This window comes from Sprattus sprattus (genome assembly GCF_963457725.1).
Source record: "Sprattus sprattus genome assembly, chromosome: 2".
NCBI lineage: Eukaryota > Metazoa > Chordata > Actinopteri > Clupeiformes > Clupeidae > Sprattus > Sprattus sprattus.
In genome coordinates this window covers 38,452,154-38,471,757 of record NC_137921.1, presented here as the reverse complement: position 1 = coordinate 38,471,757, position 19,604 = coordinate 38,452,154, and the positions used below count along the sequence as shown (strand labels likewise).

The 19,604-nt window shown below is 40.0% G+C and overlaps 1 protein-coding gene across 1 annotated transcript in view; it reads right to left on the bottom strand.

Moving 5' to 3' along the window:
* Positions 1–4,066: 4,066 nt before the first annotated feature.
* The window catches only part of LOC308360806 (flavin-containing monooxygenase 5-like), a gene marked incomplete at its 5' end in the record, with an annotated part of 31,426 nt that continues 15,888 nt past the window's right edge, over positions 4,067–19,604 (bottom strand). The window contains 7 exons of the mRNA XM_080832948.1: positions 4,067–4,540; positions 5,488–5,560; positions 5,784–6,139; positions 6,226–6,422; positions 7,598–7,740; positions 8,576–8,741; positions 8,848–9,036. Coding sequence (XP_080689074.1) covers positions 4,123–4,540; positions 5,488–5,560; positions 5,784–6,139; positions 6,226–6,422; positions 7,598–7,740; positions 8,576–8,741; positions 8,848–9,036 — 1,542 coding nt within the window. The 3' untranslated portion in view covers positions 4,067–4,122. The remainder of the gene's footprint in view (positions 4,541–5,487; positions 5,561–5,783; positions 6,140–6,225; positions 6,423–7,597; positions 7,741–8,575; positions 8,742–8,847; positions 9,037–19,604) is intronic.

Genomic DNA, 19,604 nt, shown 5'->3' with positions numbered 1-19,604 from the left:
TGTTGTGTTTACAGTTCACAGCTTCTGCATATAGCCATTCTTCCCTGTACATATTTCTTAGATATTTAAGACCGTTGTGCTGTGTTGTGTTGTATTGTGTTGTGTTGTTTATTTTGTGTACAATGAGAGCCATTTAACCGGGAGTCAAATTCCTTGTTTGTGCAAACTTGCTTGGCCAATAAACGTGATTCTGATTCTGAGTAGATCAGATGTTGACCTACTTTTCCGCTCACGTCTCTGTTCTTTAGTCTATGACTCTGCTTGATAACTTACTGTACGCATGTGCTTACCCCAGGTTTGAAAAGGTTTGAGGGAGAACACTGTATGTTTGTCATAATTACAAGGATGTGGATGTAAGTTTCTAAATGAAAATAAGATGTAAGATTCTGATAAGCATTGTTTACCGCCTGCAGCAGAATTATCATGATCTATTTACACACTTCGCAGTCATGTATCCAGGACAGTAACTTGTAAAGACGACTATTATGTCTTTACCTGCTTACAAAACTGCGTGATAACTCACCTAGAAAGACAAGGAGAGTTCTTCAGAGTCCGAAGGCAAATTCATGTACAGGATTGAGCGACCGCATCAGAGTACCCTACTCACCATCGTGGGCGGATGTGTCTTTCATTGACTTTGAGATCGATTTGTTTGTTGAGATCGATTTTTATTGCCAAATGAACCAAATGAACTCTCTCCCAGCCAATCAGGTCTTGGGAACTTCGTTTATTTTTGAATGATGTTTGCCACTAGATGTCCTCACTTTTATTTAGTATTTTGTCTCTCCCTGGTGATGATTGTTCTCGCCTATCGCATATTTTCATGTGATCTTTCTTCGTTCTTTGGGGTAGGCCTATTTATAGAGGCTTTTTTCCTTGTCTCATTGATGAGTTCACCAGTCTGCCCCCCACACTTGTAAGTCGTGTTGGTTTCTGTAAGTTTCTGTAAGAAATCTCAAGATCTTTTTTTCTGGAGAATTGGTGACTCTTTCCGCCGGCCTGGCCCAGGCATTTAGGTGATGTTGTCTACCTATTGACTGCATTTAGTACAGCCATGCCTGTCAAGTAGGCAGTAGGTAAACAGATACAGTAGGTAAACATAAATGAATGAAACTGCAGATAAACTTCAGATAGATATCTGTATAGAAATATGTAGTGTTCTGCCATAAAAAAGTGGATGTTTCACTTCACTACCTCTGTAGAATTTTACTTATTTAACTAGCCAGCTAAAGTTATAGCAACCTACAAGCTTCTCTTCAGTTGCAAGAGCCACGCTACTTATTGTGCCCGCTTGGGAGTCTCTTCTTTATCTTAGCGTGTCGTTCTGAATTTGGACGATAATGAGCAGTTCGCATGGATTCGTCCAGTTTGTCAGTGTTTTTTCTGTTCCCGTTGTCTCGTGTGAGACAAGTCTACTTCAGTTAAGAGCATAGACATGTATAGGTAGACACCGCCTCCACTGCTTCTCGGTGAAACGCGTTGCCGCCATTTTGGGAAAGGAGCTCTCTGCCGTCAGAGGTCTGTCAGACGTGTCAAACTAGCGCAAGTTGCCAGGAGCTGCGGTTTATCTGGATAAAAATCACGATAACCTTTTACATTTCGCAACCAATTTCATGGAGTATTCAAGGGTTTATGCTCTACGTGAAGTGTGTGAAAAAGGTTTGCCTCTACGTTACTTTGAATCTCGCTAGTTTAATCGCCAGTCATACATGTGCATGGGTCTATAATAAACTCTCGTGCATTTTGAAAATACTGAGAAGATCTATAAACTATCGAAATAGTGCTTCTTTAGTTAATACGTATTGACCATCATTAAGAGAAAGAGCATACATCAAATAGTGAGAAACTGGCAGTCAGTGTGTTTTTCATAGTTTAATAGTTCCTTTTCAAGTATGTGCATTAAGAAACCTTGAACAGTGCAATTGGCAATACACAGTTATTTCACAAATCAACATTAGGCTACAAAAAAAATCTATATATTTCTATAGCAGTACAAATATACACATCTCAATATATACATAGCCTACACATCTCAATAGTTGAACTGTAATATAAATAACATAGCATATATATAATACAATATAATATAATGACTCAGTATAATGTGCAATGGAATAACATATGATATATATAATATGTGATACAATATAATATATTTTAAGTATATATTCATATTATAGTATACATATATACATTTGTACAATTTGACATAATATACAATCATGCTCTTAACATTTTCAGATCTATGCAGTGCAATTGACACAATATATAATTGTGAAATAACTGTATTGCCAATTGCACTGTTCAAGGTTTCTTAATGCACATACTTGAAAAGGAATTAAACTATGAAAAACACACTGACTGCCAGTTTCTCACTATTTGATGTATGCTCTTTCTCTTAATGATGGTCAATACTAGTAACTAAAGAAGCACTATTTCGATAGTTTATAGATCTTCTCAGTATTTTCAAAATGCACGAGTTTTGAAAGAAAAGTGAGCGTTTATCATAGACCCATGCACATGTATGACTGGCGATTTGACTAGCGAGATTCAAAGTAACGTAGAGGCAAATCTTTTTCACACACTTCACGTAGAGCATAAACCTTTGAATACTCCATTAAATTGGTTGCGAAATGTAAAAGGTTATCGTGATTTTTATCCAGAAAAACCGCAGCTCCTGGCAACTTGCGCTTGTTTGACACGTCTGACAGACCTCTGACGGCAGAGAGCTCCTTTCCCAAAATGGCGGCGACGCGTTTCGCCGAGGCAACGGGCTGAAGCAGTGGAGGCGGTATCTATCTATACATGTCTATGGTTAAGAGGCCAGCTCTCGCCGAGGCCTGTCGCACAATCAAAGATGACTGCCAATCCACGGCAATTTGGCGTCATCGCGTAAAGATGACGCTGGCTCAGGGTTGCCAGGTCTGTGTGACAAAACCAGCCCAATGGCCAATCAAAACCAGCCCAAAACCAGCCCAATGGCCAATACAACCAGCCCAAAAACCAGCCCAATATTAGACAAGGTTTTTCCTTCAAAAAAAATGTGCGCGCGAGACTGTCTTAACGTGACAGCTTATTAGTAGATATCTATGTTGGTTTTTTTCGTGACCGAGCGGTGGGTCTGGGAGTCTCGTGGCAGGCTGAGAGCATGGCGCTTGTGTGTATGTGGGCGTGTCCCACGTCGCGTCCCATGCCCCATGTGTGTACGTGCTGATCTGAAGTCCGTTTGGTAGGATTTGGGTATAAATAAATAATTGAATTTAAAATATGGATTTGTATTCATGTAATTTGCATGCAAAATAGGTCTTCGCGAACCAGCGGACAGAGAATTTAACCCGCGGCAACACTTCAAAAGAAGCCCAATTCCGCGGTAAAACCGCGTACCTGGCAACATTGCGCTGGCTGAGGGAAGTCGTTTTTGAAAAGCAAGTGAGGATCACCACCAACAGATGGCGTCGCAGAGAGCAGAGTGGCAATAGAAATCACTTTATTGGAAGATGACACTGTACTGCACCCTATTGAACATCATGTGAAAATGTAGCCGTATTACAATGGTGTGAAAAGAGGTGTTGGCAAATGATCCCTACTGGTTTGTAATTTAGGAGACAAAATGTGATACACAGAAACCCTCATATTCTAATACATGAATACTTGGGTCATTTATTGTTATTTGCACATTATTTAAGTATGCTCTTGATATATCAGTAACAATAATATCAAGAAAAATTGATAATAAATTGACAATTTACACTGCAGTAAATTAAGACAACATTACAAGATGCATCAAGTGAAATTAAGGTGTAGTGAAAATAAAACAAACACTTTTTATTCACTGACTCATAGGCTAATGAAAAATAACAATACTGTGGTAAACAACCAATAAAATTATTATTAACCACAAAGCAAAACTGTCCAGGTTATTGTGACATCTCATTTGCACCCCCTTTTATAAACCATATGCATGTCATCAGTTTAATCCGGGTATAAAAGACTTACTGTAATACACCTATAGCAACTTACCATAAGTATTTTATATAGGAAATGCATGAAAAACATGACATGACACAGATAAATCAATCCCTCATATTGCATGATACATGACACTTGACACAACACTGATGTCTAAGCAGGCAGATGTGTCTTCAGCCTGTCCAGTAGCATCATGGGATACTGGAGATACTCCTGGAAGTTGTCTTTCTTATAGATCACAGCCACCACCAATGCAGCGACGGTTGACAGAGAGAGCAGGTGAGCTCTAAAGGTACGCCTGGTCTCCTTAGCAGGAATGGGTCGCGTCTTGAGGGGCGCTACCACCCGTTCCATCTGAGTGTAGATTGCCTGGCGGGCCCCCTCCCACTGGCCCGGTCCACACAGGCGGTACTGATAAGGTGTGCATGGGCCAAACACAATTCTGAGCCACAAACCAGGGTCCCGTAGGAGCACAGAGAGGAACCTGGGCTGCACTCCCACCTGATCTGCCAACTCATCCATGTAAGGAATGTAGTCCACCTGGATGGTGTGCCTATTGGAAGTCACGTACCTAGGTGACAAATTAAATAGTTAAAAGAAGAACATTCACCTAAAGAAAGGAAAGGCTCAATAACAAATGAACATACCAGTTTGTTTATTCTTACCGATTCCCTTTATTTAGTACTTATTATTATTACTTACTTATTATTTAGTAGTGTACCTTTACTAAAGGTCGTTTTTTTTTAATGCTGTGAGTTTAAGGCGTTATTAACAGCGTTAACGCAAACCCGTTTTAACGCGCGATTAACGCGTTATAGATTTTTCTATTTTTTTTGATTTAACGTTCTTTTTGGCCTCTCAAACGGTGTAGTAGGCTAACGTTACGGTTTGAGTGAATGGTGAGCGCGATACGGCGAAATGGATAATAAAAAGCTTCTGAATAGAAAGTTTACCTTTAAAAGTTGTGTTGTGCAAAAGAAGCGAGCTTCACTGTTGTCTGAAAATGTCAACAGGCAGCTGGCTGAGTCCTTGTTTATCTGAAATGTGCACTTTATAATTTAATTTTGTACCGCCCTGTTTGGCAAAGTTGTTTTTCAATAAAATAAAACATTGCATAAAGTAAGCCAATTCACTTTTCCATGATTAAGAGCATTAAAATAAAATAAAAATGATGGAAAAAAAATTATTGAAGGGACATTTAGAATTGAATCGCGATTCATTTTGAGGTTATTATGACAAAAATGCGATTAATCGCGATTAAATATTTTAATCGTTTGACAGCACTAGTTTTTTTTTATGAAACTGGAAAATATCTTCTGATAAATTCCCAGCAGAATTTGGGATCTTTCTGTCACATAGTTGCTATGATTGTTTTTAACTTCAGTACTGAATCATCATTTCTTTAATTTTGACATTCTTCATTGACTTCTGCTCGCAAATCTTTATTTCAAGTGGATTTTAAAAGCCATCATGTACACATCTGTGGAAAGATTTGAAGGAGGCTTGAGGAAAGGATACCTCTTGTTCATTGAATCCTCTTTGCACTTGATGTCCTTCATCATGGCACTCATCGAGGGAAGCTTATTCAACCCTTTGGTACAGAAAATATTGTCAACACAAGATGCACAGATTCATTATGATTTATAGTGGAAGGGTCACTTTTAGTGACATTTGTTTTTGTTAACATTAGACCTGGTTCAAGTAAAGGCCTATACTGCTGCAGCATACTGAGCACTGTAGAACTGTAACTAAACTGGTTCACGGCACACACAAACTTCCATATCAAGGAGATTTTGTAATGGCTGTAGCTGTACCTTTAAAGACCCTTGTGGCCCAGCGAGCCTGCATCTCTGAAATGGGCATGATGGCACCAAGAGGCTGAATCAATCCAATTACAGCCAGAGTGGGGTGCTCTAAACCTGGTGGGTAGATGTACTTATATAGAGGGGTCTTGTTCTCAGAGACAGAGAGCACGTGAGGGGGGAGGAATGGGAAGGAGAAGCTGTAGCCGGTGGCAAACACCACCAAATCAATGTCGTGCTCCACGGAGCCATCTTCAAACACCACACTAGAACCTTGGAACTCTTTTATGTTGGGCTTCACCTGCACCGTGCCAGAGAGGATACGGTTGGGCAGCTCATCATTCAGAGTGGGGTGCTGACTGTAGAACCTTATGAAACACAAAATGTCCTTGTTTTAAGTATGCATGTGAGCCTCAGTGAACAATAGTGGGTGGAGTTGTGTGGAGAGCAATACCTGTGCTTGGGCTGCAGCCCGTACAAAGCATGGTTAAACCGGCGGTTGAGCTGTTTCTCGACTATGCCACAGAAGAAGTCAAAAGGTAGTATCCTCTGGAACATCCGTGTCATTCTGGTGAAGATCATGTCCAAGGGGAAGCCATTGTCACCCACTCGATTCAAGACCCAAGCACCACGGCGGGTACTTAGGAACAACTGTAAAGTGTGTGTTTTAGTGTGTATGTGTATGTGAGACAGAGACAAATACAGAGACAGAGACAGAGACAGAGACAGAGACAGAGACAGAGACAGAGACAGAGACAAAGAGTTGTGGATTATTGCTTTTTCTCCTGTAGCGGCTTTTCAATACATTTCAATTTCAAGTGAATCTTTGTTTCAAGACAGTATACATACAATTTATGTATGTACATCATCTGTCTAATTTGTTTTTTAGTTTGAGGGATACTTAAATAAATGTAAGCATAGTTTTGATATGTAAGATTATTATTATTTATTGTTTCTATTTAAAATTCGTATTATGAATTGATACTTTTGTTGTGTGTAATGGTTTTTCTAATGTTTTGTAAGCCACTTTGAACAAAACTTTGTCTCTGTCTGTCTGCTAAATGCCTTAACCATAACCATGCATACTAGATGAGACCATTTTGGTCTTTATTACTCTAAAGGGATGGGGAATCTATGATATCAATGTTCAAGTGTTCTAAACAACACAATAATAGGTTTGTTGTACTATGATCCTGCAGTTAACTTGTTATCTAAATTGAGATCACTTGAGATCACATGAAATGTTCACACCAGTCAAAGTGTCCCACAGGATTAGGGCTCAGATACACATACGCGTTTTTGTAAAAACGCGACGCTAGGAAATACATTGATTCCTATGGTACGGCGCGCTTTCACGCAAAGCGCCCCGTACCATAGGAATCAATGCATTTCCTAGCGTCGCGTTTTTACAAAAACGCGTATGTGTATCTGAGCCCTTACTCTTTGCACTACACCCAAAAAGGTTAATTACACAGTTTTTATAGAAGAACTCATAAGGGGCTGTATATTATATCTTTAATCTTTACAGCACTTCCTCCCTTGTCATGAAAGATAGGTTTGCATTAAAGGAGCCTTTGTGAACAAGGTTCTGTGTGCAAAGTGTTCCAAACGAGTTCAACAAATAATATTTCCTCAAATGGTTCTAGGCAAAACTATCTAATGGGATGGGTGAATAGTCCTTCTGTCTGAGATAGCTGACCATATGACAGACACAATTCAATATTCAAAACAGTTCAAATTTAAACTAAATACAGAAAAAATGTTTGATGTGCATCAAACACCGTGAAGCCTCATAGCCGTTATGATGGACATTATTCTGGATGTACCTGCTTGGCCATTCTGCTGAGCTCCACAGCAATGTCTCCTCCAGAATTCCCAATGCCAATCACCACTGCCCTCTTCCCGCGCCACTCCTCTGGCGTCTTGTAGTCTCGGCTGTGGAAGAACTTCCCCTTAAATGTGTTTATGCCTGGAAGAGTGAATTTGCCAATAACATTAAGGTATGTCTTGTAACAGTAAATTATGAATGATGAAATGCACGAATATGGAACAAAAAGAGGCCTTTCAGTAGACACTCCATAGCTTGACCTTACTTAACCTTTTTCATGACTATAAAGAGCTGCTTCAAACAACTGCACTGTAACTATGGTTTAACTAATATCCTGCCCTGTATCAAGTGGAAGACAAACACATCCCTGACCTTCAGACTGACACAGGTTTACTGTTTGTCCTGCCAGATAATAATACATTAAAACTGACTTAACTTTTGTGAAACCTGGATGTGTGAAAAAGAACATCACTGCGAATGATTGACTCCCAGTGCAGTCCTTTGCTTTTTGTCTCCTCAAACTATAGATAGATAGATAGATAGATAGCTAAACTTTTATTGATCCTGTGAGGGAAATTCAATTGTCAAAGCAGCAAGGTAGAAGGAATAGGATTCAAGTATATACATAAACATAAAAAAGAAATTAATACAAATTTGAAAAAGAAATAAAATGAATAGATAAAATAAATAGACAACATAGTACGCTCATTACTCCTCTGATCAACCCCAGAAAATTGAACAGAGATAAGAAGACTAGTTGTGAGGATACTATAGGGACACACTATAGGGAATTTACTTACAATATGGCCTTAGTCTCTCTCTCTCTCTCTCTCTCTCTCTCTCTCTCTCTCTCCCTCTCTCCCTCTCTCTTTCTCCCTCTCTTTCTCCCTCTCTCTCTCCCTCTCTCTCTCTCTCTCTCTGTATGTATTCATGTTTGTGTGAAGAGCTTTACTATCATTTAAAGATTCCTTGTTACCCGGGAAATCAGACAGGGGCAGGCGTGGGTGACAGTGATGTCCAGTGCAAACCATAATTGCATCAAAAACGTTGCTCTCTTTCTTCCCATTGCTGGTTTCTGTCTCTACCTCCCACTGGCCGGAGTGGGAGAAATCAGGCCTCTGCTTAACGTGCAGCACCCTCGTCTACGACAAAGAAATTCACCAGTATTAGCTACACACCAGAAGACCCCTCAATCACCACTCCACTCTTGGCAATGGTTAAATGCATTTGTTGCAAGGAGTAACTGACCTGGAAATGGATGTATTGCCGGAGCCTGAAGTGGTCTGCGTACATGTTGAAGTAGTCCATGATGAGAGAGTTGTGCATGTAGTTTGGGAAGTGTGCTGGGATGGGGAAGTCACTGAAGCACATCATCTCCTTGGAGGTGTTGATGATGACAGAGTGATAGATGCTGGCTCTGTCTGGCTCTGGGTTCTCCTGCAAAGGGAGAAACATGGCAATACAGTGTACTGTACAATGAGGGCCCTTGTAGTTCAGAATAGTGGCACAGTGACAAATTCACCCAAACCAGGAGGGTCAGGACCTATAAACTACACAAAGATCTGTCTTCCACAACTGCATTATGATTCCCTCTGTCTATTTCAAACCATGTATCTGGCAAAGAGGGTGGAGAGAGGCTTTATGTGCTGAGAGCTGGTCCTAATACTGGCTGACAGGCTAACTATCAAAAGCAAAGCCATACTGCAGCTAGTCTTCGGTAATACCAGTCAAGTTCAGCACAAACCACAGTTGATAGGTAATAGTAATATTGTTGTCCAATAGTTGTACAGTACCTCTGCCAAATCACAATAGAGGGATAGTTTATTAAACGGTTGAACAGTTAATAAAAAACTTAGTTTGGTTTACTTTGTGTTTGTTAAATGAATGTGTTCATGTAATTGTTAGAGGTAAGGGAAAAGAGACTTTCTAACAGAACCCACTGGATACTGTTGTCAATGGTAGTCTGTTTTTTGTTTGTTTTGTCCTAGTCTACTATTTAGTGGATCTGTGCTTTTATGCAGATGTATTTCTTTAAAAAGTAATTTCATTGCTACGATAACTAAATCTAAATGGAACAGTATTTGATACCTTAAATCTCCACAGTCCCCCAATGTCATTACTGCTTTCAAAGCACACAGGCTCCAGTCCCTCATCCAAGCAGGACTTAATGCAGACCAGGCCAGAGGCTCCAGCTCCAATCACAGCTACACGCTTCACCATGGTGGATATTCTCTAAGGAAGTAAGCATGAAATTAGAATGGATGTATTTATATGGACTGTGTCCACTGCACTGACCATAAACTGTGGATTATATAACATAGTTGCAAAATTGACATAACTACCGAAATTGCATACATGTTTTACATGATTATACATCGTTGTCCTTTTAACAGCCAAATTAGATACAGTTTGATTTTTTTTTTTTTTTACTGATTCATATTTTCGTTATTTAATACAATCCATGATACGAAATGTGCAAAACATTCCACCCCTACTGTATAACTATACAGGCGGTATACTGTACTTTTTACAATATTCTCTTAGCCTTTAATATTTATCTCTGCACTTCTTGCACTTTCCACTCTTCTATCTGTAGGCTACTAGTTGTTTTTACAGTTCACAGCTTCTGTATATAGCCATTCCTCGCTGTACATATTTCTTAGATATTATAGGCCGTTGTGCTGTTGTGTTGTGTATTTTGTGTACAATGAGAGCCATTTAACCTGGAGTCAAATTCCTTGTTTGTGCAAACTTGCTTGGCCAATAAACGTGAATAGATCAGATGTTGACCTACTTTTCCGCTCACGTCTCTGTTCTTACTCTATTAGTTTATGACTGCTTGATAACTAATACTGTACTCATGTGCTTACGCCAGGTTTGAACAGGTTTGATGGGGAACACCGTATGTTTGTCATAACAAGGATGTGGATGTAAGTTTCTAAATGAAAAAATAAGAAGTAAGATTCTGATAAGCATTGTTTATACCGCCAGCAGCAGAATTGTCATGATATTTACACACTCCGCAGTCATGTATCCAGCACAGTAACTTGTAAAGACGACTATTATGTCTATACCTGCTTACAAAACGGCGTGATAACTCACCTAGGAAGACAAGCAGAGTTCCTCAGAGTCCGAAGGCAAATACATGTACACGATTGAGCGACTGCATCAGAATACCCTACTCACCATCGTGGGCGGAGTGTCTTGCATGGACTTTGAGATCGATTTTTTTTGTTGTACTTTACAGTAGCCTAACCAGTATTGGCTCACGGCTGTAAATGTGAACAACACAGGGGCATGTTGCTTTAAATCAGGGTGGGGCTTTGAGCCAAATTAACTCTCTCCCAGCCAGTCAGGTCTTAGGAACTTTGTTCATGTTTTTACAGATGTTTGCCACTAGATGTCCTCATTTTACCCTTCTTTTATTTAGTATTTTGTCATTCCCTGGTGATGATTGTTCTCGTCAATGTAATTTAATTGCGTATTCTAAGTTTCATGTGAAGACACTTCAGAATGTTTAGTACACAAATCTGAAGAAAAGTTGACTGTAAGATGAAAAGTAGATTTTTGGTGAATATTTGAAACATGCATGCTTGGCTAATTTCTAGGGTGATTTTCAGTAGAAGGTCTCTCTCTCTGCTACTTTGCTCCTCACTCAGTCTCTGTCTTCACACACGCGCAGGCTTGATTTTACGCACACACATTCTCACAGACACACAGCTTGGTGCCACACATACATTCTCACAGACACACAGGGTAAGCGCACACACACAACCTCCACTCAGTCTAAACTTCAAGGCAAAAGCATTGTAAATGTTGGATATGAAATTTAATATCCCATTGGCAAGTCTGCAGCATGGATTTTTCTATACAGTGACGAATTGTCACAAAATTACATTTTTCCTTGGTTCGCAATGTTTGGAGGAGGAAACCGCCATCGCTGCTTGCAGCTATATTAATAATCTTATATCTGTTTAAAACAACATTACCCTTTTGTCACTTTACTTAAAGCTGACAAAGTACACTTATAGAATCTTATATCTGTTCATAACAACACCACCCTTTTGTCACTTTACTTAAAGCTGACAAAGTCCACTTATAGGATCTTCTAAAAGTTTATAATATTCTATGTCTGTATAGCAGCCTAGTCACCATACTAATAACCATTAATGAATATGCATAATATATCACAAAGGTGGTTATGATGTGTGAAGACCTATATACATAGTTATAATGAGTGCCACAATGACTTAACTAGTTTTTAAAGCTATTATGAATGTTCTTATAGTGCTTCATATATGCAGGCTTCATAGGATTCATGATTACCCACACAAAACTATGATCACATATTTATAATGCATCATTTTATCTTAGATTATAACCATTTATTATTAACTGACATAACGTTTTAGAGCAGTGGATATGAGTAATTGTGGAGATGCTAAACATAGTTATAAAGAGTGCTACAATGACTTATAGCTACTTTTAAACGTCATCATTAATGTCCTTATAGGACCTTATAAAGGCAGGCTTCATAGCAAGTTTTACCCGACAGTCACATATTTATAATGCATTATTCCGTCTTTAATTATAACCATTCATAATGAACTGATATAATGTATCATAAAGGTGATTATGAGTCATCATGAAGACATTATACGTAGTTATAAAGTAGCTATAAGTCATTGTAGCTATCGCTATAAGTCATTATTAAGGCCCTTATAATGTTCTTATAGGGCCTTATAACGCTGGGCTTCATAGAAAGTGTTACCGATTTTTTTTAATCTATTATTAATATCGAACACTTTCAATAAAGTGACAGTACTACAAGTTCAGCAAAAAATACTGTTATTTTACAGATTCTTCCTAATTTATAACGAGCAAACACCATTCATTAAGTCAGGCTTCTTTAATTAAGATTAAACACCTTCAATAAAGTGTCAGCCCTAACAGTTTTGCAGAGAAACACTGGTATTTTACAGATTTTCCCTCATATATTACAATGAAACACCTTCAATTAAGTGACGGCTATTCACATTTAGCAGAGAAACTGTCATTTTACAGATTGTTCCTACATTTTTATGATCAAACACATTCAATAAAGTGCTGACACATGCCCAAGATTGTAAAATGATGGTTTTATTTTAGAAGACAATTATTTCAAATATTGACTTGCAGGGTTTGTGATTGAAGAGTTTCAGGTGATGCAGAGTTTATTGATGGAGTACAGCCGGGGAACAGGACACAAACATAAACAGAGTATACAAATCCACGAAAGTGTTAACAGACAGAGTTCTAACACAAAGAACAAGATCTAGGAACATGAACTAAAGATCGCACAGAGTCTCACTCTGGCTACTGTGCGCAAGGGCAAAGAACAGAGGTACGCGGCTACAAGCCGGACAAGACAGTCACATTACTCCCGGTGCCGTATGCACGGCACTCTGGATAATGCAGTCCTGAAAGTCTGCTGGCACCGAACTGGCTGACTCGGAAGCCAGCAGACAGGGAGCTTGTGGGGCTGGACGCCCACGGACAGAGAGCTTGCTGGGCTGGAAGCCAGCTGACAATGGGGTTGTAGTTGCCGGTGGCCGGAAGGCGGAATCCCAGGGACGTAGAGTGGGCCACAGAGCTAGAAGACTTGGGCAAAGGTTTCGCCCTTGAAGCGACGAGACCAAACACGGAGTGAGGGGAGTGCAGATTATATATAGGGAGTGAATCAGGTGTGTGTGCAGTGGCGGACCTAGTCATTTGGGGGCCTAAGGCGAAAACATAGCCAGGGGCCCTCTTCATCCGTCCTTTTAATGCAAAAAAAAAAGGGCCACCTCAAAGCAGGGGCGGACTGGGGGGAAAAAGTGGCCCGGGAGTTGTCTGTCAGAGCGGCCCACTTAATATACGGCGCGTTGCCCGCTCAATGTATGCAAAATACCCATACACTTAACATAATTTTGGATGATTACAAAGAAATAACATTATATATGTTTTTTAATAACATTTGGATCCACACATTTGCCTGGATGGACACATGGAATAAAATGATACTGGCTATTGTAACACTCCAAGGTAGGTATAGTTTGCTAGATGAATATGCTTAACTCTGGGCTAGTATCAGATGGTTAGGCCTATATGTATAACTACAGAGCCTTTAGGAATAAATGTCAGCAGAGAAAGAGTACACAATTTTTTTGATAATGATTAGGGCGACCTACATTTAGCAATATCATTTTTTTTGTAGGCTGATTAACTCATACAGCAATACCTTTTTGTATAGTAGATGGCAGCACACAATCAAAATATTTCCCCTCTACCTACATAGCTACAGTAGCTAGTTATATGGAAGAAAGTTGCATTCAGGAGCCTTCATAAGCAAACAGGATTTGGCTCCACATTAAATTATCCCACTTTTTCATTATCCACATGTCTCAAATGTTGTATGATGCAACATAGCTTTACAGGACACATAAATGTCCAGTAACAACGTATGAAAGGGGGCAACATATAAGTCAAAACCAACTATATTTATTGACTGATCTCGAAAGTATTGGCTTACAAAAGCTAACTAAGTCTTCACAAAGAAAATAACTCAGTGTTAGGGCAAAAAGCGAACATTCACACTGTACAACCTATGAAAAGTGACAGCGGTAGCCTACAAATAAAGAAATACAGACCGCGTTAGCCACTTCACAGCGTGCTAGCCATGATTTTCTTTCGTTCCAATTCTTGGATGTAGGGTTCCACCCTTTGTAGAAACCTGTTGAATCGATACATTTGGTGTAGGAAGTCCTAATTGTTTTGTTGTCAATTTATCTTAATTAGTACGCCGACAGAGAAAAAAAATCTCCTTTTCCTGATAGCAGTTCGTCGCCACAATCGCCCTTAAGGTCCGCCGCCACTGGTTTGAACTTTGTTGTAGAAATGAACAGAACAGAACATACGATGGGGTGTAAACATCAGTGGTAATGGTAGTGTTGCATGCTGGGTGTGTGATTATGTGTGTGTGTGTGTGTAGGGGTGTTAAAGGTGTCTACGAGCGAGACACGCAAGTATTAGGCTAGAGTGATTAACATTTAATAACAAATAAACATAGTAAGACTGACGGAGGAGATTAGAAAATAGTAAGACAATAGTAACCATGAGTGTGAATACAGGTCAATAGGAGTAGTATAAATAGCAGACAGTGAATCCCATTGGTTATCATTAGAGGTATATAATGTATTCGGTTAAGCAAGGAAAACTGTCGCAACCGACGATATCTGCGGGAGGGACGGTTGGTTATAGACTTAGGCCGTCCCATCGGCCCATCGGTGCTTAGGTGGGCAATTTATCGTGGGCTTTCTGCTGGGTGAGGGCCTAAGGCAGTTGCCTAGTTCGCCTTAATGGTAGGTCCGCCACTGTGTGTGTGATCATGTGATTGGGGACCTGAATGCAGTGCAGCTGGGATGGTGAATGATACTGATGACATGCAGCTGAGAGTATGAGTGAGAGTGAAACAGGTGTATGTGCTTGTGTGATTGAAGGGGGCGTGGCCGGAGCGGAGCTCAGCAGGAACATGACAATAGGCTCTACCCACAAAAGTTAAAACATTTGACTTCAGACTCATATTAAACTACATGGAGTGAGTCAGTCCATTGCAAAGTAATCTCTCCCTTGTCTCGTCTTTATTGTTCTGCATTGCTCTGGGCCAGCCAGATCCAAGGTTAGGTCAGGTCAAAAGTATTGGGACACCTGATCATCACACATATATGAGTTTCACGCACATCTCATTCCAAAACTACTCTATAACAGCTGCCTCTCTTATAGGAAGTCTTTCCACAAGATTTTGGAGTGGGTCTGTTGGATTTAGTGCCCATTCAGCATTAGGGAATTTGGACAATGCTCTTGTGTGACTAGACCAGGCTTGCCGATGCCGTTAGAATGGGTCCCAAATATGTATAGTGGTGTTTAGTTCAGGGGTGGCTTGATTTTAACCGAATGAACAAAGTGAGTCTAATCTTATCTTATCTTATCTTATCAGGATAACCCAATCAGCCAGCAAGATACGCGAACCTGTAACTAATATCATAGGTTGACTGACCTGTCAGTCTGACACAACGCGCGCACAAGACTATTTTACAGTTGCTATCATATGTCCATGGTTGCTACGGTAAACTCTGCTAAGTCTGTACGTGGAAAACATAAACTAATACTTTCCTTGACTGGTCCACACGTGTGTCAATCATGACTGTAGACCAATGAGATGCAAAGATATCCAAGTGCACAACAGAGAAGGTGGGATGTAATCAGTAATTCACGTGCATTTGTTTTGCCGTTTAGCCACGCAAGTTTTAGACAGTTCTATAACGAAATGCAGTTGTACAACGGAACACATTTATTCTACATCATCATGGCTTCTAAAAATAAAACAGAGAATCAGCCCCAAAAAGATTGTTTTTATGGGGTAACAGCAGCATTGAAAGAGCTTCAACCGTTGGATGACGAGAAGATTGAAATAGAGTCTGGTAGAATCAGAAAGCAGCAAAAGTCACGGAAGAGTATATGGAGAGGTCACCGATTATTTATCTTCTAACTTTTGATTGGGATGAGATATCAGTTCAATTTGTTCAGGTGATGGCATACCCTTGGGGGCACACAATTTTATGACATAACTGGCCATTTCAATTCATTTTCCCACTTACATCCACAGTAATCTAGATGCAAAAGGAAAAATAATTAGGGGGCGCCTATATTTTGGGAAGGTTATCAACATCTTTCTAAAATTTGAGATAAAATACCTTTAGAGTACATATATGTTATCATAGCTTGAGGGGTACTCTGTAACATCGAATTTAAATTTGCCATCATACTATGTGTAGCGCCCCTCATGCCCTTGACGATGGCATGACCTTTGTAATTAAACTAACCTTTTACAGTGGGCGCTCCCCAAGTTCTCTAAAACAATTACGTACACTATATGAGTGATAAACCCTTACAGTGTTTGTTTTAATCTTATAATGTTCCTTGCATGAACTCTTTTCACCACCATTAAGCAATCGTAATTTCCCTATTAATATACATATTATTTCCAAATCCTAAAAACACTAATCCTTCAGTATAGCAATCAATAATGAAACACACAATATCCTCTTTTTAAGTAAAATCAGAAAGGTTTACTTGTGTAACGTACTCAGCTTAAAGCTATTCCAAAGCTAGGTAGCTTTGAACTATAAAAGCTAAGGCTACAATGCGGCTACCGTTAGTCCAACGTGGTAAACACAACTATACAATATTACCAATAGAGTTCCTGCGCCTGTCGTCATAGTTGCTGGTCGCGTGCCGAAAAACGATGGGCGTAGCCATTTTGGCAGTAATCGCGTCAGTTATCTGACAGGCACTGACTGGCAGTCACGGCTTCAGTTGACTGTCATTTAGCCGTTGGGAGTGATTAACCTATGTATGAAATTCAAAAAATATAAATTAAGGTTGAAAATCACAGCCACTTAGGTTGGGTACGTTCAAAAACACAAACTAGCAAGTTACAGATGCACTGCAGTAGCTACCCAAGATAATAAACAAACATGCTAACGTGACACTGCCGTACCTAGTCAAGCTAATAAACAAGCAATGCTAACGTGACACTGTCTATCAAACTGGGATCATTTAATACTTACCCTTGCAGTGATGATGCCGAAGTTTTTGGATGCAAGACTCCACAGTTGAAGTTGTGATACGAAGCCGGACTGACACCATTTATAAGCCTCCAAGCCTTTGTATGCTCTGAGGGAGTCCCCAGTATAAACTAAGGGAAAATTGAGCAGATAGCTGTGGATGTCAGCGTAGCGCAAGTCAGGTAAATATATTCTTCGTTGTAGGATGTTATGCTCTTGAAAAGCACCCCAGGAGCGTTATATGGGTCACTTATATTTAATCTCTGTAATTTTGGCATCATCACTGCAAGGGTAAGTATTAAATTATCCCAGTTTGATAGACAGTGTCACGTTAGCATTGTTTGTTTATTAGCTTGACTAGGTACGGAAGTGTCACGTTAGCATGTTTGTTTATTATCTTGGGTAGCTACTACAGTGCATCTGTAACTTGCTAGTTTGTGTTTTTGAACGTACCCAACCTAAGTGGCTGTCATTTTCAACCTTAATTTATATTTTATTTATTTATTATTATTAGTTATATACGTATATTCGCTCGGTATGAACTCTTCAAGGCTGGCGCCGGTCGTAATGTTTACTGCCAAAATGGCGTCCGACAATCAAAAGTCACGTGACGCAGGAGCTCTATGGCACGATAAAATATTGTAAAGGCACGTCACACATATATATTTTAGCAGAAAACAGTCACTTATCACAATCAAACAGAAACAGCACACAATCATATACAGTCCTATGCTATGCCGGCATAACCTTTCATTACCCCCAACACGTTGCAGATCTGTATGAAGCTTGTGGGGGGTGGGACCACAAACGAACGGCCGCTTCGCTTAAGAGCAAACAAAAAAGGGTGCTAGCAGATGATTGAACCTTTCCCTCAAGGCGTTGGGAAAACGTGGTTGAAGGACGATGGAAAGTCCGGTGTGGAGAACCCAGTGTGGAAAACCCGGACTGTCGTCTGGCCGAGGAACTTATTCACCATTCGTCTCACCCTATAGCCTAGGTGTAGACGTTACCAGTGTGTAGAGTGTACGTTACTGTACAGTGTCAATCTCAAAATCCAGAGCTCAAAACTAGCTGGTTGCTATCTTTTCTGCTCTCTCTCCTTCTCCTCGTGTTCCCCTCCAGCTTCCGTTCCCACAGCCTCAGTTCAAGGGTCAACTTCTCACACAACCAATTACATTACAAGAATGAAATATTCAAATGAAAATAAAATACAGGCTATTGAAAAACCCGAAAAACATTTAAGTTTACAAATTGAAAACATTTTTTAAACTTTTGAAAATATTTTAACATTTAAGAAAAAACAACAAAATATAGCTCAGGGCTACATTCTCCCCCCCTTAAACGGTCCTCATGACCTCATGAGACCTAACTCAGATATGAATAATAAGCTTAACATATTTTTATGATAACACCCCTATGAATTATAGTCAAAGGTTGATCTTTAGGTCTTCCTACCCTATCATACGTTAATCTTATAACAGGCTTAATTGACCTCTTCTCTCGTTGAGGTGAATTACTATGAGGTGCAACTTCCTCATCAACTAATACTTGTGAATCTCTAGCAGACTCTGCACCTCTTTGTCCAACAGGTGTTTCTGCATCATCAACAGTATTCTCCACACAATCACTCTTATCATTGACATTTTGAGTCTCTGATGTACCCCCAGGTTCACCATCACTCTCAACTTGGTCAGATACAACCTCAAGCTCATCAGCAGTGTCCACTACTGGCAAAACATTGTCACGGTTTCTCTGAGCAACATGAGCTCCCGAATCGTCATGCTCAGGCTCCCACCTGAACACTGGTCTTGTCTCACATTCAGATTCACTAGTCTCTTCATCAAGTAAGTGACTGTCAGTGTGTCTTAAGCTACATCTCTTATGTGGCACAGGGTCTCTTTGAGATCGTGTCACAGGTCTGTGTACAGGCAATGGAGCATCTTGCTCATCATCAGCTATCCTGACCAGGCTACCAATAGGCAAGATGTTGTCTCTGTGTATCGTTCTGAGCTTCCCCATCCCACTTTCAGGCTTAACCTAACCTTGTACACCGGCAAGTCAGGGAGCTTTTCTTCCACCACATAAGGTAGGGAGTTCCAGCGACTCTGTAACTTATGCTTTCCTTTCAAACCCAAATTCTTCAAAAGTACCCGATCACCCTTTGCTAAAACTTGGTTTCGCAACACTTTCTCATAGTTTCTTTTGTTTCTCAGATGAACTTGAGTGGCTGACTTAGTAGCAAGTTCATAAGCACTCTGTAGGTCCTTTTTCAGTTCTTCCACATAGCGTGAATGACTGACTGCTTCATGTTCATCAGTTCCGAAACACACATCAATAGGCAATCTAGCCTCTCTGCCAAAC